General features: G+C 40.2%; 1 protein-coding gene across 3 annotated transcripts in view; it reads left to right on the forward strand.

Annotated features, from left to right (window-relative positions):
* The window catches only part of NETO1 (neuropilin and tolloid like 1), a 113576-nt gene that overhangs the window by 56755 nt on the left and 30587 nt on the right, over positions 1–26234 (forward strand). For 2 of the 3 annotated variants that reach the window (XR_014010901.1, XM_081205620.1), the window contains exons 5-7: positions 9771–9812; positions 9962–10089; positions 23570–23798. Coding sequence is in view for 2 of the 3 variants with exons in the window: in XM_081205620.1 (XP_081061746.1) it covers positions 9771–9812; positions 9962–10089; positions 23570–23798 (399 nt within the window). In the remaining variant the exon portion in view is untranslated. Of the gene's footprint in view, positions 1–9770; positions 9813–9961; positions 10090–23569; positions 23799–26234 lie in introns of those variants that run through there. The other variant, XM_081205621.1, reaches the window with a different exon arrangement.

Raw genomic sequence — 26234 nt, forward strand, 5'->3', positions numbered from 1 at the left:
TCCGTTTGGGTTTCACTCTCGGAAGCAACATAAGACAAATTAATTCCATCATCTATGTGACAGCTCTTCAAATATGTTAAGATAGCTGCCGCATCACCTCTAACCATCTCTTCTCCAGAATAAACATATGCAAGTACATCAACCATTTCCCACCGGGCTTTGCCTTCAACCTCCTCAGCATCTTTTTCACTTTCCTCTGAAAACACTTCAGGTTTTTTTGAATGGGTGAGATGCACTCATGAACTCATAATGTATCTATGAGTGCTAGTCAGGACAGCTGTGTGCCTCTGAATACTAGCTCTGAGGAACAACAGTGGGAGACAGTTGGTATGATTTTGCTGGGATAAAAGTATGATATGTGGTTTCCTTAGGTCAGTTGAACAAGACACTTCTGCATGCAACTGAGCGGTAGCTTGATTTCAAAGGGCTTTACTGTGATCTTAGGTACTTGTGGTAGGTATTTTTGGCTGTAAATAAAAACCCCGCGCTGTTAGAAAATGATCAAAAGGGGAGAAGTGGTAGAAATTTCTGTCGCAGCATTTTAAAGCACTATTCAGCAATTATGACAAACCACATGTGGTTGTTTCTGCTTGTGTGTTGTTGTTTTGGGTTTTTTTTAGGGAAATGCAGCAGATTGGGGACTGTGAAGCTTTTTAATGGTAGCATTGGGAGTGGGTAATAATTGGCCCTTAAAATCCCCCCAGTTCCAGGACCTGGACAATTTAATTCAATACAGTCACTCTAAATTAATGCAGGAACTAAGAAAAGATTTATATAACTGAGGAAGTTTAAATCTCTCTTGGGTAGGAAGAAGCTCCATCATAGAAATTAGCATTATGTATTGCATTTTGTTCTTCTTATTAAATACTATGTTGAAAATGAATGATTGTTTAATTTAAAAAATGGCAGAATCTTCTGTTAAATGTTATGTAGGTAGGCAGTAAACCCAGACTTATGTCAGAAATGTTCTATCAGCAAAATAAAATAAAATCAGATGGCTTGGCATTGTGAAGGACAGCAACACCACACTTCAGTGACAACCCAGTGGGGTAGCTCATTAGCAATGTGTAACCTGTCCTACTTCTCTGTCCTCCCCACTGCCTGCTGCACCTAGGCCTAGGGGTGCTGAAGTCCCATTGAGCCACAGTGGTCTACTTGGGAGTAGTGGAGACTGCCTGCCAAATTCTAAGTGTACTACCTGGCTGCTTCAGTCCCTCAACCCTACTGATCTCCCAGGCAATTTATACCACCAGTGTAGAAAAGTTAAGCAGTCTGGGATCAGGGAGAACCAAACCACCCTTGAGTGTGCCCAGAAATATAACTAAGCAATTTGTTTAAGGGGGAGTATAAAAAGAGGAGGAGGGATAGAAGATGGAGAAGTAGTGGCTGTGTACACCTATGCAGAAGCAGAAGCAAAACAAAACAAAACACCAAACCAGAATATTGGTCTGATTATATATTAGGCATAACGTAGCAAAACACATTCTTATGGCCACCTCTGATGATGGTAGGTGGATGAGGGACAAAAGAACACAGGAACCGTATTGATACTTATGATCCTGTGTGCCCAGGAGGCCTTGAGGGACAAGTTGCTAGGCTGAACGAATCACAAGGCAGGCACGTATTTCAGGAGACTGACTTTAACATCTTTGGAAAACTGGGAGATGGGACTGTCATTGTTCACTATTGTCAAAGTTGTCCAACTACTCTATTCCAAAAGTTAAAAATGGAAAGTGTAATGCTGGTGGTCTGTGGAAGGACGTGTGGATCCAGAATTGGCCTCAAAAGTCACTTACGGACTCACTGTTAAAACCATGTTTATGGAAGACAATCTTACTCAGTTACGAGTGATCACTAAAGAAGAAGAAGATTGTCAAAGTTGTCCAACTTCCCTGCCAGTCTTTCCTCTGCATCTGTATAGGAGGGGAGACATGACTTCTCCATTTGGACAAGATGGAGAACTAGAGAACTTGCTCTTCTTAAAAGGCCAGGCTAAGAGAGAGTTTGCCAACCCTCATAGGTCCCTCGGCAAATTTGGATTTTTGAGTCATTGCCTTGGACATCACCCCCTCTGGTTACATCTTTCCCCCATTCCTTGGAACAGCCCTCCTCCAATGAAATACAGGAAATACACATGCACCCAAACTTCGCTTTTCCAAGGGACATGGGTAAACGTCAGATCCAGTAGAATTAATCTGAGCCTTGAAAATCACAGAGAGCTGAAAGAGAAAGGAAAATGGCGCCATTCTTCCAACTTCCTCCTTCAGCTATGTACTTTTCAAGGGAGTAAACTCTCACCACCTGATAAGCAAAGGGGCAATAAGTTGGGGTTGGGGGCTTAGAGACTTTGGGAATGCTAGGGAAGACTTCAAGGTCACGACTGCATCTACAGACACCAGTTTCCCTGGGTTGTTTACATGCCAAGAGTAATAACAGTGGTCTGGACTGCAGGGTTGACATACATTCACAATATCTGAATACACACTATACATTAAAAGCACCCCCCAATAGATTTCCAGGAACTGCATTTTGTGAAGGGTACTGGGATTTATAATAATAATTTTATTATTTGTACCACACCCATCTAACTAGGTTGCCCCAGCTACTTTGGGCAGCTTCCAACAGATATAAAAACATAATAAAACATAAAACATTAATTATAGTGCTATGAAGGGAAATTGCAGTTCCCAGAACTCTTGGGGGGGAATATTCTGTATTTAAATATGCTATATGGTCATAGCTGTCAACTTACAGATTTGAAAATAAGGGACCAGCAGCCTCGAAAATAAGGGACCAGTAGCCAAAATAAGAGACCTGCAGCCTCACCTGCTCCAGGCACTCCAGTCTTCCTGTCCTCCTGCAGTCTGGTCAGCTTCGAGAACACTGTCCAACCAACTTTGTAACCAGAGGTTCAACTGAATAGAATCTGAATCACATGCACCACAAGGCCTATGCAGCCTCAACTTAAGATGGCTCCCCGGCCTGGCTTTGCACTGCAAAGTTTGCAGCAGCACGTGCAACAAAATTGCATCCCGCATTCAAATCCCCTCTCAGCTTGCATTAACTAGCCACACACAAGGCATGCAAGCTCCACCCCACAGTCGTTCTTAGACTTCTTATTGGGTGAGCAACACAGCCAAGCAACACAGTTGGAGCCTCCCTCCTCCCTGGCTGGCAGGGAGGGAGGGAGAGGAGTTGCTTCCTCTGAAATTTAAGGGACACCATTTAAGGGACATCCATCAATAAGGGACAGCAGCGGGACATGGCGCTGGAATAAGGGACTGTCCCTTCAAATAAGGGACACTTGACAGCTATGTATATGGTGTGTACGCAGCCAGTAAATCTTCTTGCATACCAAACAGACTAAATAACAGTACTGGATTAGTCTGCAGAGTTGTATTCTCTCACCCTATCATAGTAACCGGACTTAAGTAACCCCTGATCTGCCAGCCTTTTTAAACAACTTTTTAAAAACCACACAGCTAGCACTGCCCCCCTAAATTTCAATCATAGCTGTGATTTTACTAATCAGCTAAAAATGATGCTTGGTGAGAGTAGGCTCATTTCTCACAAAATGAGTGAGCAGACTTTGTTGTTTAGTCGTTTAGTTGTGTCCGAGTCTTCGTGACTCCATGGACCAGAGCATGCCAGGCACTCCTGTCTTCTAACTGCCTCCCACAGTTTGTTAAGACTCATGTTTGTAGCTTCGAGAACACTGTCCAACCATCTCGTCCTCTGTCGTCCCCTTCTCCTTGTGCCCTCCATCTTTCCCAACATCAGGGTCTTTTCCAGGGAGTCTTCTCTTCTCATGAGGTGGCCAAAGTATTGGAGCCTCAGCTTCACAATCTGTCCTTCCAGTGAGCACTCAGGGCTGATTTCCTTAAGAATGGAGAGGTTTGATCTTCTTGCAGTCCATGGGACTCTCAAGAGTCTCCTCCAGCACCATAATTCAAAAGCATCAATTCTTCGGTGATCAGCCTTCTTTATGGTCCAGCTCTCACTTCCATACATCACTACCGGGGAAACCATGGTGAGCAGAATAGGCTCTGTATATCTGGCGTTATATTTCTGATTCTACAAGGGGTGAAGGCTTCCTTTTTTAAAAAAAAGGACAATGGAAATTGGGACCTATTAATGGTACAACAGAATGTATCTACCAGGGTAAATAGGTTTATCTTCAGCATAGACCAAAAACTCTAATGAAGGTGCCAAACATACCTCTGTGGGGAAGGAATTCCACAAATTAGAGGCTGCTGCAAAGAATGCCCTCTCCTGGGTCACCACCACCCAAACTTCTGAGGGCAGTGGAACTACCAAGAGACCCTTTCCATTGATCTTAGCACACTAAAGGGCCTATATAGAAAGAAGTGGTATTTCAGATATTTGGGGCCTATTTGGGTTCAACAGCTGGAATTGAGCCTAGAAATGAACTGTTAATCAAAACTTGATAAAACCCAACTAATCAATCAGTATGGCAACCCTAAGTGTACATTATTGTTGCTGTAGTGCTTAAAAACACCTGTTTTAAAATACATGTTTTATATGGCTTTATACACTGGAAAGTTCTCAGTTGGCCAGGGCTCTTTGTGGTGTGTCCACATCAAATGACTTATGGTCAGTACTTAACTGAATTGCACACAGCAAGTCAACCATAAGTAATTAGCTATATTGTATGCAATTTCTTCCCTAGTTTACCAGTCTATGCTTACAGGCATTGTTTTGGATTTGTTTTTTATAGGGTTCAAGGCATCCTTGGTTTTAACAAATAGCCTTTTGCAATAACATCAAGTCCTGAAACGGCAAAAAAATTAAAAAGTGTTCTGGGCAGCTATGGTTTGTTTCCTCAAAATAACGAACATATTTTACAAATGCCTTTGAAAATCAGGCCAAGCAGCTTCCTTGCTTCCAGACGGAGGATTTAATTAAAGCCCTGCTGGGACAAATGAGCCTTTGCTCTGACTTTGGTTGCTTTTGATGATGGGTGAACTCCTCAGGCATGTATTATGCAGCAAGTCAGATAAGTTCATCATCGTGGCCACTTCTTGACCTACTCAGTGGCATTATTAACTGTAAGTCATTGTTGCATATGTTAGGTCATTGGTGGCCCATAAGTCAGAGCAGCAGACTTTTGCGATGTACCAGGATGAGACTAGATGGCATTGTGAGCCAGTCTATAGTCGGGCCTTCATTTCTGCCTATCTCGTGCTATGCTCACTGCTAAGCAATTCATTAGATGAAGTAAAATCCTGCTGTGGTGCTGAGGGCCAATATATTCACATGTGCTGCAGTGGTATTTTCCTTTACTGTGTGGTTGATGTGGAAAAGTTGACTTCTATTGCACTCAGTGATCTCTCCCTGTCTATTTATATTTCACCATTGATACAGCAATGCAGATGTTCACAAACTGCATGACTACTGTGCTGGTCTCTCGGGAGCTGTCAGGGCTTGAAATAGTTATAATTATGCAGTGGAAACTTAGAGGGGGGAAATGCAGTTCCTGTAGGCCAGGATTCACTGGCTTCAGCCGTGATGTATTCCTGTTAATGGGCTGCAGGCAGGCAAATTTGTCAGGTTATAACCCAGATTACCCTCCTGACTTTTTATTTTTTAACAGACCTCCAACTATTATAAGATAGGACAACCACAGTTTCCTTGCAATTGACACATTTCTTCACTCTGGTTGTTATTCTTTTCCAGTAGCTAGAACCCTGACCCACTGCAGAGTTTAAAAACAAGTAAATAAATAAATAAACAAAAAATAACCTTCTGACAAGAGCCTTTGAATAAACTATTTTGACAAGTTTTTCCTTCCTGTAGGACAGGAGCAAGGCTTTTTTACAGGGGGAACTTGTCAGAACTCAGTTCCAGCACCTCTCAGGTGAGAGCCATTGCCATTCTAAGAGAAAGAGGGAGGGTGTTCATGGTGCATTCCAGCACCATGGACAGGAGTATCCAACATGATGTCCTGCAGAAGTGGTTGTAGATATGTATTGTTTTGTGCTGCTTATGCAGGAACTCATGGAAAACCGAGTGAATGGTAAATCAGACATTATTATTAGTGAGGTCCAAGAGTCTGCCTGCATAGAATCTAATTTCTCCCACTAGGATACACCAGTGACTCAGATCTGGCCTCTTGGGTCATAGCTGTTTCTCTTAAAGGTGCCAAATGCCAGATATGTGTGTGTGTGTGTGTGTGTGTGAATACAGTGGTACCTCGGGTTAAGTACTTAATTTGTTCCAGAGGTCCGTTCTTAACCTGAAACTGTTCTTAACCTGAAGCACCACTTTAGCTAATGGGGCCTCCTGCTGCTGCTGCGCCGCCAGAGCACGATTTCTGTTCTCATCCTGAAGCAAAGTTCTTAACCTGAAGCACTATTTCTGGGTTAGCAGAGTCTGTAACCTGAAGCGTATGTAACCTGAGGTACCACTGTAATGCATATATTACATAATACAACTCTTATCATCCTTAATCATTGGACTTTCTGGCTTAGGCTGATGGGAGTTGTCATCCAATAATAGCTGGAGGGCAACACATTGGCTACCCCCACCATGGGAGTATATCATATTTCCTGCGAAAATGTGAAAACAGCAGCAGATTAGTCCCCTGAAAATAGCAGCATCAGCCAATTTTTATGTGCACTTGTTTTAGTGAAAACCCCAGATACCAAAATTAATCAGTTCCCCTCTTATTAATGTTCCCAGCAATATTGAAATCCCAAATATGGAAAGAAATTCAGCAGAGGAGGATTTCATAAGTAGCTCTGCCTGTTAAAGGTATGGAAAATAGATGGTCCGATCTTATACATAGCCACATTCTCAGTGAATGGGATATAGTAGTGTTCCCACTAGTGGCATCAATGGCCTAGTTCTCACTTTATTTGCACAGGATGGGTGTAATTGAAAAGTGCACTTTGGTGTTGCACCACCTATCTTTAAGGAAGATGTGTGGAATGTCCCCTTTACTCTGGTAGCAGGGTCCAGAAAATTGTCTATTTGCTAGGATGACATGTCAGATCATCCTATGTGGACCCTGATATTAAGTCGGAGGCCCTAGTTATGTATCTACTTCCCAGGTCTGTGAGGTAGGTGACCACAAGACCTTTGGAGTTCCCTCCCAGCACATTGACAGTGAACAGCTACACTTCAGATTTTGGGAAGTCTTTAAATGCTCATTTGTTTCAATTGGCCTTTTCTGGCTAGATCTGCACAGCTATAAAAAATGCATTGAATATGCTCTTCAAAAAACCATTGTAAAGCTCACAATTGAAAATATAATTGAGTTGCTATTTCAGCTCTACAACATTTATAACACTGTATTTTGACTAATGTAGCTGAGTCTCCTGATTAATTTTTGTTATAATAGAGGCTGGAATACTATAATTGTAGTTTTTATGAATTCTGGTTTTAGTAATGTTGGATTGTAGTTTTTATTGTTGTAAGCCACTTTGTGGGTTTCCCCCACAAAAGCCGCATATAAATATTTTTTTAAAAAAACTTTAAAAAAATCATATGATCTTTCCAATAAATGTGTTTGGCAATTCCAGACGTTACCAGGTTTTTATTTTGTTTCCTTATTGTGGAATTGCACTATAGTGATAAGAATTAGGCTTTGGCTGCTGCACAGAGAACTGTGTCAGTTTATTGGTCCATGTAGCTCAGTATCAAGTGAGTAGCAGGTGCACAGACACACAGCTGGGAGACGTAAACAGTGAGGTCAGAAGGATATGAAATGCAGAAAAGTACAGATGCCATTCACAGTGGCCATTCACAAAAAAAACCCCCAGACATTCTGTCAGGCATGTGCTAAGCCAATTCACATATGTAGTGTGATTCAAAACCCATTGTGTTGTTTCAGTCCACAGATGATAGAACACAGCAATCCCTCTGGAAACAGTTTTAAAATTACTAAGCACTGCTTCTGGGAAAAGAGGATTCAGTGGTACTTGTAGTGATGGTGGTATAGGAGACAGCGTGGCGTTTTTGGGCAGTTCTGGATTCTAGTCCCTCTTTAGCTAAGAATCTGACTGGAAAGGTTTGAGTTAAGACTTTTTTTTAAAAAAAACCAACTGCTTTGAGTTTCCTTTTTTGTTTTTACAATCAACTGGTATCTAGATTGCATGGAAAGAATAAATAAATAAATAAATAAATAAATAAATAAATAAAGTCAGTTTCTTTCAACCTAACCTACACCATAAGGTTGTTGTGCGGACAGAGGCGGCATGGCCTCATGTATGGTACACTGAGCTGCTTGGAGGCAGAGTAAGCATAAAATGCAATAATCACATTGTACTGTATGTTCTTACTTAAACAGATTCCAGTATCTAATTTCTATAATTGCACATGTGCATTTTCTTTATCTGCACATTTTGAAACATTATTTCCAAGGCTGACATACTGCAGTGTAATTCTGACGGGTGACAAACAATGTAAAGTTAATAAACTCATTGAACCAATTAAAAAGTATTAATCATCAATTTTAGTAGGCTGAATCCCAGTAGATTTCTGTCAAGTTTTCTAGGCCAGCAATTTTTTGTGTGTGATGGGGGGGTGGGAGGGGAGAGGAATAGCTGCTTATGAAGGTGAAAAATCAGACATGCCTGCAAAGAAGAAAGGTGAATAAATGTATATTTATTTATAAATATTTCAGATTTGGTTTTTTTCCTCATGCTGTATCCTGAAACCTGGCTGCTGCTTATAACAATTTCAAAATGCAAGCATAAAATTAGTTCTAAGTGGTAAAGCATTCACAACATTCTAAAAGCATTCTGGAGGCTACCCAGGCTTTTGCAAATCGGTGGTTTTCTGTGTCTCTGAAGCAGTCAGTCATTGATGAGAATGCCTTTCTACATAACTTGAGCACCTGCTTTCTTGAAGTAATGGGCAACAGGATTCTCCACCATGCACTAAAACCTCTTAACCCATACCCTTGCTAGCAAATCTCAGCACCAGCATCACATTATCTCATATATCGCCAGAAAGCTCTAGATCCATTCCTGGCATAAACTCTTTTTCTTGAGACCAATTGGAGACCCAGCAGGCATCAATTAAACATTTGATCCCTATCAGAAGACAATTAAATGGTTAGAGCTTTGTGGTCTCAAAAGACTTTTACATATCAGTGCTGCCCCTGTTCCAAACGCTTCCTGTGGAAGCATAAGTTCCAAGAAAAATCACACTTGTAATACTACAGAATTGGTGATCCCTTATCTTGTACATTTCAGTCCTGTGCCTGTTTTGATCATTGCATTCATCCTGTATCAAGATTAAACATCTACTATTTGTAACCTGTTCTCTGAATATAAACGAAAGCTGAAAGTAAGTTTTGCAACTCTTGTAACTGATATGGCTGTCATTTAAACAAAGCATTGTCTACAAAGTGGGTAAAATTCTGAAGGATCCTTTCTTGTCCCTGAAGCATACTGTATTTGTATTGTTGGTATATATTTAAATGCCTAATCTGTTAATGGTGAAATTGGCCTTTAATGCTAAGTCTTCTTTTAGCAAGTGTTATTTTCATAGGAGGGGAAACGTATTATCACAGCCAGTTGTTCATATAAAGGGGGGGGGGATCAAATTCAGCTTGTTTGAGCAATTTATTGTGCTACATTATCCTTCAGTGGGTGACTTTGTTCTTTAAAAGCAAGTCACATTCTTGAATGCACATTAGTAGCTCTTTTCTACAGGGGGTTACCTAAATAAAGACTAAGCTAGTTTGCAACTGAATTTTTGAAGAAAAAAATTAATTGTTTCTTCCTTAATTTTATTTTAAGATCCGGATTTCAAGGACCTTGGGGTTTTGAAACCATTGCCAGGTTGGTATGTTCAGTGTTTCATAACACTTGGAAGTCTTCAAATTTTAATTGAGATATAGATATCTATATCTATATATAAATATATATTTCCTTTCCCCTCCACCTTCTTTACTGGGTTTGATTTTGTTGTTGTTATTGTTATTACTCAGTTTGTGAGTTTGAGATGGGAGGATCTGAAGGAATTGTGGAATCTGTGCAAATTGGGAAAGAAGGGAAAGCTTCGGACACCGAGGCAGTTGATTGTAAATGGTACATCCGAGCACCACCAAGATCCAAGGTCAGTCTTGTTCCATTCTCTGATTTGGGGACTTAATTTAAAGAAGTGGCTTTACTAATACAGCATTTATTACTTTATACAGACAGGCTTTGCTTAATATGACTTGCACTATTGAACCTGTAAACTGTTATTTTCCTTTATAAGACAGAAAAGCAATTTGTCACCACACAGGATAATAACCGTCACGTGTTCTAAAGCATGATTTGGGCTGTATAATAAATTGGTCATTTTGAGCTAAAGGGATGTTTTAGATTTAGGCGGGTCCTTCTAGTTTGTTCACAGCACAGCAAATGCACTCCCCCCCCCCCATTTCTTGCAAGGAATTCATTCTTCTATACCTCATTTTTCCAGCACTTAAAGAGTAACAATTTATCACTGGGACAAAGAATGCTTATTATTAGAACATAATAAGAGCCTGCTGGATCAAACCCATGGTCCATCTAGTCCTGTTCTCACAGTGCCCAACCAGATGCCTATGGGACCTGACCACAAGGGCATTCTCCTCTCCTGTGGTTTCCAGAAGCTGGTATCCAGTAGGATACTTGCCTCTGATGGTGGAGGCAGAACATAATCAATGGCTTGATGGCTATCATTTCTGTAACACTAGAAAATATTCAAAGCACTTCATAATCAGTTTCCTGTAACTCTTCCAACAGTCATGCAAGGCAGATCACTCATGTTATTCCCAAAGCACACATGGGGAGCTGAGGATGATATACAGTGGTTTGCCAAAGATCACCTGATAAGTTAAAGGGAAAAATGAGACTCAAACCAAGGACTTTCTGATTTGTAGGTAGCTCAGTTAATTGTGCTTGGTAGTGCTGTGCAGGGCTGGCCCATCCATGAGACCAGGGGACAAGTGCCTCAGGTGACAGGATCCACAGGGGCAGCAGATGCCAATGAATATATTTATTCCTACCTTGTTCCTGATGTAGATCTTCACTCACTCCTTCTTCCCTAGCATATGGAGCTGCCATTTATTTGGTGGTTCACGTAACAATGTGTCTTGGGTGGCCCTGGTGCTGCGAAATTTGTCTGTGAGTGTGTTGTGGTAGATACGTATGTGCTTCAGAGTATCGAGCTATGTTGCAGACCAGACCACGTGTACCTCATCCTTTTGTGAACTTTCATTGTTATTGTTTTACAGCCAATGTGTACAGTTGCACAGCTAAATGTCCCACCACCTTATTTTAACTATTGAAAATATTTATATTGTCTAGCACCAAGGACATGTGTCTACCATTTAAAAAGATTGTAGTAGATACGAGTGTGCTTGCCTTTGCAAAGTCTAATCTCTGTATCTCACTTTGTCTGTTTCTACCACTCAGATCCATTTTGTATAATGTAATAGTAAACACAAAACCCTCTTTTAAAATATGCAGTTCCACTTTTATCACAGGCTTTTCCACTTTCAAATCTCAAATCCGGAACATGTCTAGTAAAAGGCAAAAAGAAAAAGGATTCTGGACTTTATTGATTTTTAGTTTTGTTTCTGCCTTTATTTAATCAACTGGAACAATGGTAATAAATTTAAAAAGGTTAACAAAAAAATCCTATACATATCTACACAAAAGTAAATTTCATATATTTTAATAGAGCTTACTCTGAGCCAAGAGGCATGAGATTGCAGTCTCAGTCAAGAGGATTTACTTTTGAGGAGACTTGTATATGATTGCCCTGTAAGGCTGCAATCCTATGCATGTGTAGTTAGGAATAAGTCACATTCTCCTTAATGGGTTTACTTTTAAGTAGACATGCATAGGTCTGATAATGTGGAAGCTCAAATCAGTAACATTATTTTCTATCAGTCTTATATGTATTTTATCATAAGTTAAAATTCTTATGTAGTCGTGTGATGGCATACTCCATGGAAAATGGAGATTAATTAGTCAGGTGTTGTGCTTTTGTTTATTTATTGTGACATTCGTATACTACCACATATCACAAAGTTCTCTAGGTGGTGCAAAATAAATTGTTCTATGGTAGGCTGATTTTAAATATACTTTGGGGATCTTTATTTTGTCTGATTCTAGTTATTTTGATTGGAAATCTTCACCTGTAGATTGCAATGCCAGTAGTTTTAATTGTTCTGGAAGAGCTGAAACACACACACACACTGGAATTCAACATCGAGCCATTCCAATCAGTCCATCTGCATTACAGCTTGCCAAATGGATCGATACTCCCTCTTTTCTCACAGTGTTCTGGGGCTTCTTCTCCCCCACCCAGCAAATTTAGGGAATGCAGTGGAGAGGAGGGGGGGAGGCAACAATGCACAAGTGGAAGTCCTTTCACAGGGCTTCTGCTGACAAGGCTGAATAGGTAAACCCGCCCTGAATATCTATAATAAAATTGAGGGTCTAGTAAACAGGATGCACCAAGGCCTGGGGGCCTTCTTTTGTTTATTTCTCTGGAAATAATGAAAACAGAGCTAAAGCTTTTGTTGGAGCCATGCCATAGTACCATGGGTCGTCCCCCCCCCCCACATCCCCCCCTCCACATTGCTCATATAAAAATAGCTCCCCCTTTCTCTGCCTTTATTTAGAAGTAAATTTTTCTTTATTTTGGTACTGAATGCTTGTTAGTGTAGCCCAAGTTTCTTTGCCTGGCTGTCTGTACTTTATTAAATAAGCACTCGCTAGTGCATCTCCTTTGGGGATGAAGTGTAGGACTTTTGTTGTTGTCTCCACAATCAGGAGGAGATATTTCAGGGCAGAACTATATACTATTCCTCCACTGTGTGTTTTCAAAGCCCTGTGGCAGTGGCTGCTTCACACAGGTGGAACTTTCCATCAGGTGAGCAACAGGCAGGAGGGAAAGCCCTCATCCAGAGTTTTTCTTTCATCTCTCTCCCAGCCACTTTCTTCCCATCATGGATTCTAGGCCTGTGCTCCCTACGGGTGGTGAAGCGCTGGAGAGATTGTTTATGAACAAAGAGTTAAGCACACTGATCCTGCCCACTCCAACTCCAATAGAATTGTGGGCTTCTGGTCCTTTTGCAAAGGAGAAGTTGCATCTAAGCCAGCCATAGGCAAATTCGGCCCTCCAGATGTTTTGTGACTACAGCTCCCATGATCCCTTGGTGTGGCCAGGTGGGGATTTTGGGTCAGGGATGTTGGGAATTGTAGTCCCAAAATATCTGGAGGGCTGAGTTTACCTATGCCTGATCTAAGCTTTGAAGAGAGACATGTAGTTCTTTCTCCTCTCAGGCTCTGTCCTTGCTTTTTTAATATATTGCTCAGAATTATTGGTATGTATAGCTGCACTTGCTCACAAATGACATTTTTCTTTTAAAAACACACGCCACATAAACAAGAGGAAAAAGAGTGCACATACAGCAAACAAATGAAGAGAATTTCAGGTGCAACAAGGGCGATCCTTGCAGGCGATCCTAAGAAGTTAAAAGTGAACAAAATGCAAGTGAGGACTTCTGATTTGGACACATTCTCAGGATTTCATTGGTTGACACCTGATTAAAGTAACCTTGGCTATGTATGTCAACACTGCCCTGAAAGGCACATTATGCCATTATGCTACTTTAATTCTTCTTAACACTTGGGTTTTATTGGTAAAGAGACTCCAGGATCTACTGGCTAGCTTTTGTGGTCTGAAGCTTGCTGCTGCTGATAAGTTAATATGGGTAGATCTGATGCAGCCGCTATTTCCCCCATCACCTCATGGCAGATGGCTCATTCATGGAATGCACATCTCTAAGGTTTTGTAATGAGAAACAGCATGTTGGCCATATCTAACCAGCAGTGCAGTGCACCTTCCTGCAAACTTATCGGGGGAGCTTGAAGAACCTCCCTTATATGGGCAACTTCACTCTGGCTCACAGTGCTAGATCAGTAAATTAAATGATCCATATCTTTTCCCACTTGCTCATGTTAAAGGTGTGCTGAGGACGCACCTGACTGACTGATCCATCTCATCCTGTCTCGACAGCCATAGATCTGTAGATGTCATAAAGCCCCCAGGACCTGAGAGTAGCTCCTTTCTCAATATCTCTTCCAACCAGCTGGCAATGAGAGTAAGCCAGATAAACAACCCTTAACCATTAAGATGCTTCAGATACTCTGATCAGGGCAGCTTAGCTTAAAATCCCCACCTGGCCACACCAATTCTGCTAGTTTTAATTAGAGACAGGAGAGAAAATTATTTGTCCTTCCTGGAATACTATGCAAACTAAAAGGCAGCTTTTCCATTGAAAATCACACTTCTCTGAGTTTTGTGATGCGGTTGTTCTTCTTCTTCAACATCATATATATATATATATATATATATATATATATGCAGGTTTTGGTGTCTTCGGGTGTCTTCCCGTGTAAGAGTTGGGGTGTCTAGGCGACGTTTCGTTGGGGTGTCTAGGCGACGTTACTGCTCTGTTCCAGTAACAAGAAGCCGAAAGCACCAGCCTGAAGATGACGAGTGAGACCTCGTCGAAACGTCGCCTAGACACCCCAACTCTTACACGGGAAGACACCCGAAGACACCAAAACCTGCATTCCTGTACCCGTGAAAATCTACGAAAGCAAATATCTCACCTCTACGGGGAGGAAACCTTCCAGCTGACAAGAACCTACGAGAAACTAGAAATCCGAAGAGCCACCATCTTATGTGATCTCTTGTTCCTACGCAACTGCCGAGACAACAACTTAATTCCCACATGCTTCCAACTTAAATTCCACTCTAAAACCCCAGCTACCGAAAGGATCCTGAAACGAACTGAACTATCCCTAATCAGAAACGAACTACATAAGAAAAGATACCTACTAAACCAAACCAACAAAGATCTGCTCACTCTTCACCTCAAACTTTGTAACAAAATCCACCCTGCACTCTGGGACAAATGCAAACAACTAGCCGTTTGGAGAGCTGAAACGGAGTCCGCACATAAGACAGACACACACACCAACAAACTCCACAAACTAGAGAAACGCCAGAAGCCCAGCCACCCTCCACAACAACCCATGAAACAAACAGTACATAACATATCAGACAGGATCCTCACCTCAACTGAAACCAAAGTACTCTCCAAAGGTTTCAACTTTGCAGTCGCCCCGAGACGCATCCCCACGGAAAACATCATATGCGGAGTCGAAGCTAGCCTAACCAAAATCAACCCAGATGAAGCCAATAAAATCAGACTTGAAGTCACCAACATCCTCTGCTCCAGCAAACCACCCAGAAGCAATTTACACAAAGAAGAACAGAAAGCACTCACCAACCTGAGGAAAGACAACAACATAATCATTCTCCCAGCAGACAAAGGTAATGCCACTGTTGTGATGAACACATCGGACTACCAAGCAAAACTATCAAATCTACTCCAAGACCCTACCTACCAACCTATAAAAACAGATCCCACCACCTATCTGGAAAAAACCACCAAATCCAAAATAAAAGCCTCTCCTATCAGTGAAGAAATCCAGCTAAGAATCATCCCCAGAGAAAAATCATCCAGATGCCCCAAACTCTACGGTCTCCCCAAGATACACAAAGAAGGAACACCACTCAGACCAATAGTCAGCTCCATAGGCTCACCTCTACAAAATCTCGCTAAATTTCTCGCTAAGCAACTTCAGCCCTATGCAGAATCTATCGCTTCACACGTTACAAACTCCTTCCAGTTCATAGAAACAATAAAGAAGCAAAACCTACATCCCGACGACCTACTTGTGAGCTTCGATGTTGTATCTCTCTTCACACAAGTGCCCATTAATGAAGCCTTGACAGCCATTCAAAACAAATACAATCCCCCCGAATACATCCTGGACCTGACCAACCACTGCCTAACCAACACGTACTTCATCCACAATGGACAAAGATACAAACAGATAGAAGGAGCACCTATGGGATCACCCCTCTCACCGGTCATCGCAAATCTGTACATGGAACACTTTGAAACCAATGCTTTAGACAAGTCAGAACACAAACCCAAACTTTGGCTCAGGTATGTTGACGACACCTTTGTAATTTGGCCACACGGGAAGAAAAAACTAGATAGCTTCCTCACACATCTCAACAGCCTACACCCCAAAATACAATTCACTATGGAAATAGAAGCCAACAACCAACTTCCCTTCCTTGACGTCCTAATCTACAAAAAACCTGATGGCTCCCTAGGACACACTATCTACCGGAAAAAAACACACACCAACCGCTACTTACATGCACAATCACACCACCACCCTGCACAAATAAACTCCGTAGCCAAGACTCTCATCTCCAGAACCAAACGCCTGGCTGACAAAGACCACTTGACAACTGAGTTACAGAATCTTTCAAATGTGTTAATCGCCAACGGATACCAGCAAAACAGGGTTACGAAGCTAATCCAAAAAGAAACACCCCCCAAAAACCAAGACACAGAAGAGAACAATGGCATGGCCCTCCTTCCTTATATCAAGGGCACTACAGATAAAATTAGCAAAATCCTCCATAAACACAATATCAAAACAGCCTTTTGCACCAACCAAAAAATAGCCAATATCCTCAGAAACCCAAAAGATAAAATCCAGTTAGAAAACCAAGGGGTCTATGAAATACCCTGCAAAGTCTTCCCAGCCACGTACATTGGACAAACAAACAGACGAATAAATGCACGTATCGCAGAACACAAGAATGCCGTCAAAAAAGAAGAAAAAACTTCCTCTCTTTACCAACACATGAAAGAAACAGGACACGAAATTAATTTTTCAGATTCCAAATTGCTCTTTAACATGGAACACCACCACAAGAGAATAATCATGGAAGCCATCGAGATAGAGAAACACCCTCACAACATGAACAAGCGTGACGATACGTCCCGCCTGCCAGACATCTGGAAAATAGCCCTCCCCACAAAAACCGACACCAGAACCAGAGGCACACAGAACGCCATCTCCAATCAACCACACCAGACCCAAACCCAGACCCTCTCCACAGATAAATTACAGACACCATCCAGTAGCCAAACCATAGTGGCACCTCCGGATGCTGTACCCCCCTGCAATCCCTACACAGATCTGGCTGGCACAGGGCACAAAACCACAGCTCGCCCCTATACACGAAGCCAAGCCAGAGCACAACTAAGTGCAGTACAGCCATCTTCTCAGAAAAAACTCTCCACAAGTTCAAGAGGTCAAGACACGAAAGCTTTAGCAACTAATCCACACCTAATGACCCTCCTAAGTGGTACTCAGAATATCACTCAAGAAATCACTCAAGATATCCCTCAAGTAATTAATGAACAAAAGAAGAAAAGACACACTAACCTGGGAACTTCCTCTCTGCCCAGAACGTTGGAGGCTATACACCACACCCCCTCAACAGTATTTATAGGAACTCAAACACTGAGATCCTGCTCTGTTCCAGTAACAAGAAGCCGAAAGCACCAGCCTGAAGATGACGAGTGAGACCTCGTCGAAACGTCGCCTAGACACCCCAACTCTTACACGGGAAGACACCCGAAGACACCAAAACCTGCATTCCTGTACCCGTGAAAATCTACGAAAGCAAATATATATATATATATATATATATATATATATATATATATATATATATATATATATATATAATCAGGGGAAAGTATTGATAAAAATGCAGCAGGAGCAAATCTCTCTACAGATAGCAAGTCTTCAGCATTAATCTCTGTTACTCGTTTCCCATTCTTGCCCTCTCCTAGTCAAATATAGATGGTCCAAATACTGACTAGATTAGCAGACAAGACTTCTAAGCCAGAAAACATGTGTCTGTTTGGCATATGTAAATTTTACCATCTCTCTTTTGGAATTTAAACACTGATTATTCCAATTAGACATGAAGCTATTTGTTTCTCAAAACATACAACTATTAAGTTCTTTGTGGGAAGATTTATAACCATATGAGTGGATATGTTTTTCTCAGCCCAAATGTAGTTTTCTGCTTTGGATGAAAGAATGGAAAAAATTCAGTGAGCTTTTCTAGGATATTGGCTGAGTCTTCTGATGGTTTCTTGACCTGCCCAATCAATCTTGTTGTCAGAACAAACCTTCAGTGACTGATGAAGAAAGAGAATTCATCAAAAGTGATTTGCTATAAAGAAATTATGATCTTACTGTTACAGAAGTTATATGTTATTCACCCTTTGCAGTGATTCTTTTCTCTTGATGTATGCAGTCAGGGCTTTTTATTGTGTTCAATTTTTTAATTTTATTTTAAATCATAAACTCCAATTCAGCCTACATTGCTTTTTTCATTATTATGATGAGACTATATCATAAACGTGACAAGACAATAATTTAAACCATAATGTGACCAGGGGCTATAAATTATATGTGCTGCAGCTGCAGTGATGCTTTATCACTTTTGTTGCTAATGGCACAGGCATTTAGCAGTGACATACCAAAGCTCAAGCAGTACCAGCATTCAGCTCCAGAACTTTTCATTTATTTTAGCCAAAACAACATGGAATTGATGGTTTGGAGAGAGGTTTTCAATGAAATATTCAAGCAGAAGTATGAAAACATAATATGCGATGGTTGTTACTTTCCCTTCTGTCACACAATTATGTTTTATAAGATAGCACTTGCAATGCACAAATGCAGGCTTATAAAATAGTAGTGCTCTTTTTGAAGCAGAAGCACAAAATATTCGCTGTTGCAGCAACAGACGAACACAGCTTCTTCTCTGATTGTTTCAGCTTGGTTAACAGTAGGTAGTCTCAAGTGGCTGAATCCTGCCATGAATTACACAGTTCTGAATTAGGGCTTCTATCAAAAGAAAAAGCCTAGTGAGGGTGCAGATTCAGGGAGGAAGTTTAGGTGGAGGGGAGAGTACATTTGCACTTTAACTTCTGGAAGTAAGAGGAAACATCATGTTTTGATATCCTGTTGCAATAGGTTCTCTCTGTGAAATCACCACTTGGAATAATCAAGCGTGCCTCCAGAATACCTGCTTTGCTTGCGCAGAGGCTGTGTGACCCACTGAAATGGAACATAAAAATATAATTTTAATAATAATAAAGCTGAGGTACTGATTGATTTAGATTATTTGCATGCCACCTTTCCACAGTTGGTTCTCCATTTCCAATTCTTCCAATCTTAAATCCAGTTCTCCACATTTCTGAAGCTGTTTGCAACGTAAAAAAAAAATTCCTGTGAAAATTCTTCAGACCTTTAGTGTGAATTCCTGCTAATAAACAATTTTTGTTTGCAGTTTTGCTTTTAAAGCAAATTATCCAAATACAATGTAGTGTAGTATGTTATTTCCACCAATATATTCCTTTTATGCACATTCCTCCTAATTTACACCTATTTTAAAGCATTGTTTAGTTGGAGACCCACACCACAAAGTTCAGATAAGTGTGAATTTTGAAGGATGGCTGTGTTTTAGTTCTCATGTTGTTTCAGACAGTGCAAATTTGATAGATTCAGCTTCAAATTTGAATAAAATCTCTCACCCATTTTTAGTCCAAAGTGGGCTTATTATAAAAAACAAAACAAAAAAACCAGTGGGAATTGTGGTGGAAGTTGTGGGGTGTGAGAGTAATTCACAACATACTAATAAATTCAAGTAAGACAAAAAACAAACAAACCATAATTTAACCAGCAGAATAAATTAAATATTGTGAAAGAAACAATCTAAGCATAATACATGAGTACAAATGTGTACAATTCACACATAGCTTTTTCATGTGTTCTTTTGGAGAGAGAGCGTGAAAAGGGAGGGAGCAGGCCTATGGTTGAGCAAAAGACAGTAAATCTGACATGATACATAGGCTAGTCTGTCCACCCCTTTCCAGTTCTACATTTTTTAAAAAATCATTATACCTGGGTGAGTGGGTGCGCGCGCACATGCTTATGCACACCTAGTGGAAGATAAGCAATTGCTGTGGATTCTGTGTGTTTGCCACAAATGCATGAAAAGGACAAATGATTAAAGTGGTTAGGATTTTCTCTACTGCACAAGCTTTATTAGAAAATAATCTATTTTTTGAAAGAAAATATTTTCAAATAATACTGCTTGAAATCTTGAGTCAATTGCACTTGATTAGTAATGTGTGATATGCAGAATAAATACTGCTCTATCTATTATAATGCTGGGGAGGCTAAAGAGCTTGTGGATTAAAGCAAAGTGTTCCATTTTTACAGAGCAACACAAGTAAGAGTTTGATCAGCTTATGCTGCTTTTCTAAAGCTAGCTAGATTGTTCAGGAGTAGGATTCCCTTAACACCAGTTTGTTTGCAACATAATCCTCTCTGTCATGCTTACTAGTGTTATCTCCAGCAGCCATGGAGTAAAAGCTTAGTCTAGCGACTTGAGACTAAGGTTGCAAGTCAGGAACTTTGGGTAATAAAACATACCTCATCTGTATAGCTGTGCTGTTGTCTATCTATTGGTGACTTAATTTCGTACCCCCTAGGCTGAGATGAAATACACTTTGGGAATTGTCATTACAAAGCAAAGTTGGCCAAACATTAATGAAGATTTCAGATGAATATAGGAGGATGTACATCTGGGGTAGTGACATGGCTATCAAATTAGGTACTAAACTGCTTTTAAAAATTAGTATAAAAGAAGTTGAAAACTGATGAGCAATGACCCCAATTAATTAACCAATCTAACCAAAAGAAAAGTGTAAATTAGGGAGTGAAATTTATCATGAGAGCTCCTTTTATGCATAGGCCTTCTGGCTCCTTGAAGAAGGGACACTGAGGGAGAGGCCTCCCTTTTTGGAAAAAGCTGTAGCAGACCCAAACATCTTTAGGAAGATTGGGAAATATTTTTGCCTGAATACCATAGAAAACCTCTGCCAATCAATGCAGACCATACTGAGCTAGATGGACCAAAGGCCTTACTCTGTCTAGGTCAACTCCCTATATTCCTATTTGCTTACCTTTCTCTTTTCCTGCTTATACACATATCATTTCAGAGATGCATCAAAAATAAATACAGTAGATTCCCCCACCCCTAAAATAGTTGCCACAGCTCAGTTACGGATAGGCTGAAGGTCAAGTGTCTTAAATTTTGCATCTGATAGTCACCATTAGAAGACAAACTGGGCGTGGGCACAGCTTAGTTTAGTTCAAATGACTTTGTGAGAAGGAAGTTTTCATCCTTTAGCTCTGTGCTACATAACATACTGCGCTGAAGTCAGCTGGAAAGACTCCAGCTCACGCTGCAGGGCCCAGTGTAGTGCAGCACAGCACAGGGAGTGTGTCAAGCTTAGACAAGAGAAAGAAAGTTCTGATTTCTGCATAGCTAACTGCAGTGGGGCTCTTGGACAAATCTCTACTCTGCTAGATCTAAGTAGGTAACTGGATGAAATTCCTGTGAGCAAAGGAAAAGTGAAAGTCTTTTTGCCTTTGGAACTCCTCCTCTGTCCCCTTCTCTCTCAACCCCCTCATCTTTCTCTTTTGCCTAGCACCTGCTTCTACATTTCCTTACATTGGTATCCTCTCTGAAATATGTGGAAGTCTCATACATTTCATTGGCACACCCCTCTAAATAATCAGAAGCAGACACAGGATATAAGACAGGCGTAGGCAAACTTGGCCCTCCAGATGTTTTGGGACTACAACTCCCATCATCTCTAGCTAACAGGACCAGTGGTCAGGGATGATGGGAGTTGTAGTCCCAAAACATCTGGAGGGCTGAGTTTGCCTATGCCTGATCTATACTCCATAGAAGCAAATGATCACATTCTCCCCCCCTTTCTTTTCCTTTCTTTCGTTTTGGTCATGCAATTTACTAATTATTCTGTGTCAATTGGTTCCATGTACATTTACATTTTTTTAAAAAAAAACCACACCATGCAGATGTGTGACAACTCTGAATAACAGTTAAAGCAAATTTGCTAAAACAATATATTGTTTTAAAACAATAATGTATAGTTTATTTTACTATGAAATGATACAGTTGAATGCAGGAAATCTGATATTTAATTTATACAAATTATGTACATTGTAGGATTGTTTTATAAATTTATTTATTTATTTAAAGTTTTTTGTTTTGTTGTTTAAACTGGCTCTTCAAAAATAACAAAAACACACCCAAAGCAGCATGACACAAACATAAAATGGACTGGTAGGGAGGAGGAAATAAGCAGACTCAAGTTCCAGTACTTTGTTACAAGTTCTTCTAATGAGATCTGGGATGGAAACAGTTCAAGGAGAGTAGATACAAAGTTTGCTTCATAAGTGTAGCAGCCCTGCAGCCCTTCTCAATAGCCTTCTGCTGGAGCCTGACAGATTGCTTTGAAACTTGGCTTTAAAAATGGTAGAAGGCAGTAAATTTTACTCAAATGCATCTGTTTGCATAACTCCTGCACTGTTTGTCTATTTTTGAATACAACTCAAGAGTTTTGGCTTTTACCTTCAAGCCGTTTACAGCTTGGGCCTGTGTACCTGGAAGAATGTCTGTTCTTCCCACATCAAACTGCTTGTGTCAGGTCATCAAACAAGGTTGTACTCCACATGCCCCGCCTTCTGAGGTGAGGTGGGTGGAAAATGGAGAGAAGACATTTTTATTGTAGTGCCCTGTTTATGAATTTTCTCTTCTCTTTGCTATCTTTTGATGCTAATCTTTAAGAAATAATAATCTTCCAACCAACATTTCTAAAGTTTTCAGTTTTGGAGCACAATCATATCAATATCTATTCTAAAGTAAGTCCCATTGAATTAAATGGGATTTACTTCCAGGTAAGTGTATGTAAGATTGCAGCTTTAATTGTTTTAACCTGCTGTTTTTAAGTGCTCACCTGTTCAGTCTTATGGTTGCTTACTTGTTATTTCTGTTTTGATTTGTAATGATTTTCTTATTCTGTGAACTGAATTCGGAAACTGTTCATAATATATAAAATGTACGAAATAATTAAGTTATGTCAGTGGAACAGCTTTGATGTTTTACTACATCAGAAATTACAGAGATGTTAACAACAAGGTGCTTTTTAACCCTTTAGAATCCACCCTGCTTGAGGAAATATGAAAGTAAAACCAATGTCTTATTTCCAAAGGATTCCTGGGTTCTCAAACCTTAGATCTTATACTTTCCCCATGAATAAAGGGATGAAATTGCAATTGTATTCCTGGTTCTTTTTCTCAGAGTGCAAAACCCACAAATTTTTTAAAAGTACAGTAAAAAGCTTTTGAGCTTTCTGCTCCAGATTCAGTAATACAGAAACCCTTCCATTTTCATTTTTGTTGTTGCTGTTATGGCTGATTCACACATGCAAGTAATTACTTGATGTGACAGTCAGCAGGTGATGCTCATACATGTGCTGACCGTATGCATATTTAGAGGGAGAATAGTCATCCCAATGGAAATTACTTAAAAAAAATATTGCTCAGTTCCTTTAATAACCCTGCACTTTCCCCAGAGCATAAACACAGCCAGTGTTTGATTACACACCAGTAGATTTGTGGATTTCTTTTCTAAAAGGAAATAATGTTGCTGAAATGCCTCTTGTTCCAATGATGGTTTACACTGTCATATTCACTGTTTTTTTGTTTCGTAGATATATTTACGGTTCTTGGACTATGAAATGCAGAATTCTAATGAATGCAAAAGGAATTTTGTGGCTGTCTATGATGGAAGTAGCTCAGTGGAGGATTTAAAAGCTAAGTTTTGCAGCACTGTTGCTAATGATGTGATGCTGCGCACAGGTCTTGGAGTAATCCGCATGTGGGCAGATGAAGGCAGCCGAAGCAGCCGATTCCAGATGCTCTTCACATCTTTCCAAGAACGTAAGGCTTCATCAGGATGTCAAATGATTCAAGTCTTAAAAACCCCCAAAAAACCTTAATGGTGTTTCTTTCATACAGAGTGAGACCAAAACATGAAATAACCAAGTAGGATTTTTTAAAAAATCCAATTCTCCACAGGTACAGTACCTGAACATGAAAGAATTCCCAAATGGCATCAATGAACCTGGATTTTCTACCCTTGATATACACACTTGGTGATACATGCATCAGGTCTTATGGCAAATGAGAATAGCTGTCAGTGTTTCCCTTTTTTAAAGGGAAATTCCCTTATTCCGAATAGGATTCCTTGCAAGAAAAGGGAAAAGTTGACAGCTATGCAAATGAGGAACCCAGGCATACAACCCAAATCCCCATCCATAGCGCCTTGGCTTTGCTGTGAGTTTGCAGAATGGAGGGGGAAGACAGGATGGGGATATGAGCAATGGGTGCTATCTTGCCATTCTCCACACCTGCAATGATGTCCATGTTCATGAGCCATAGGGGAAAGACACTGTGGGGATTAATCTGAAGTCACATTCCTCTGAACTGTACCCACTGGATGGGCTGGCTAAAATGGATTTCTAATGCTTATGGTGACCTTTGTAATTTTGAACAAGCTGTTAGGCTCCTCTCCTTATTTCCCCATATTATTTATATACTGAGAATGGTATACAGAGCTTGTGCAAGAAAAAACTTGCAAATATTGTAGAATTATAGTGATGTTAAGCATTATTTGTTGATATCCACACTGATACTGCTATCTTTTTCATAAATGAATCATGCTGCAGATAATGAAGTTATAGTTTTGTTTTCATTGTTTAAAGCAGACAGATGTTGGACACACTTAAGTCCCCTGTAATCAGTCATCTTAAGTGCACTTAACACTGTAATGTCATCTCCTTCTAAAATCAGAAATACAAACTTTGTAGACTATTTCAGAAGTAGCTGCCATTTTACAGAAGTAGGCCATGTTTTGTGGTTTATAGACATGCAGTGTAATCTGGTTCATACATATTCAGGAGTAAGCCATATGGAGTTCAGTGGGACTTATTCCCAGGTAAGTGTATATAGGATTGCAGCCCTAATATTCCATCTATAGCTCATAATACTTAAATTCATAAAACTTAAATTTCATGTGCTTCAAGACTACTGAAGTCAGATGGGCTGTACCAAATGTTATAGTGCAAGCATATATATGTCTCCTAGGAAGTAAATGTTAATTTTCAGTTATCTTACTCCTAGCCAGGTAAGTGTGTATAGGAGTGTAGCCTTATTGTGCAATCCTATATGTTTACACAGAAGTGTGTCCTATCGAGTTCAAATGGGCTTACTTCCAGGTAAATGAGTACAGAATTGCACACATTTACTGTGCAGGGAGCTCCACTGAAGTCAATGGGACTTACTTCAAAGTAAACATGCACAGGATTCACTGTTAATCAACTTCTTCAAGCTAACCTAATTGTGGATCAACTTAACATAAAATAAAATCTCATTTCCCCAACATCCCTGGGTAACGTTTCAAAGAATTTGATAATTAAAATCTGGGATGAATGTAAGCTGCTCCCAGAGCAAAGCAGGAAGAGCGATTGGAAGAAGAAGAAAAAATCCTTCTATACCATCTGATTCACTTAAAGAGACTATTTTAAGACTAGTGGGATCTATGGCGGAGTTAGGCTGTAAAATTTCCATAATGCATTGGTTCATGCAATAGCCCTGAATAAGGTTGAAATGCATTTCAGTTTATTTTATTGAATAATTTCAAGTTATGTTTGTAATTGTTTATATTTGTGATATAAAATAATTTCACAGTGCCAGATTTATATTCTTTAAATTTGCATTATCTGGGTATGTAGATCCTAGTTGGTAATTAGCTTGTCTCTATTGGGACTTATTTACTTTTTGCTCAGGTTAGGCCAAGAGAAAGTGAGTGGCCCAAGGTCATCCAGTGAGTTTTGTGCCAGTAGAGATTCAGTGCTAGTGCAATTTATATAGATAGTTATAATTAAAGCAAAATATTATGTTTAATAGAATAGAATACCTTTATTGTCAATGTACAGCCTGTGTACAATGAAATTAACCGAGCCTCACTCCCTCCCCAAACACTCAATCTCATTGCACTCTGTGTGCTTGTTGCACAACACACCAACCCCAAAAGTCAGTTGCACTGTATTATTTTCCATTCAGTAGCCTAACAGCCCATGGATAGCAACTGTTTTTTAGCTTGTTGGTACGACTGATTATACTTCTATATCTCCTGCCCGAAGGTAGAAGATTAAAGAGGTGCTGGCCCCGGGGTGTGAATTGTTCCTGAGAATTTTTCTTGCTCTCCTAAGGCAACGATCCCTTGCGATGTCATCTAGCGGGCTCAGGGGACAGCCCATGATATCATGTGCTGTGTTCACCAGCAGTCATCCAGGGTTTGCAGTTCCCATAGAT

This window comes from Podarcis bocagei (genome assembly GCF_964188305.1).
Source record: "Podarcis bocagei genome assembly, chromosome: 8".
In the NCBI taxonomy this organism is placed as follows: Eukaryota; Metazoa; Chordata; class Lepidosauria; order Squamata; family Lacertidae; genus Podarcis; species Podarcis bocagei.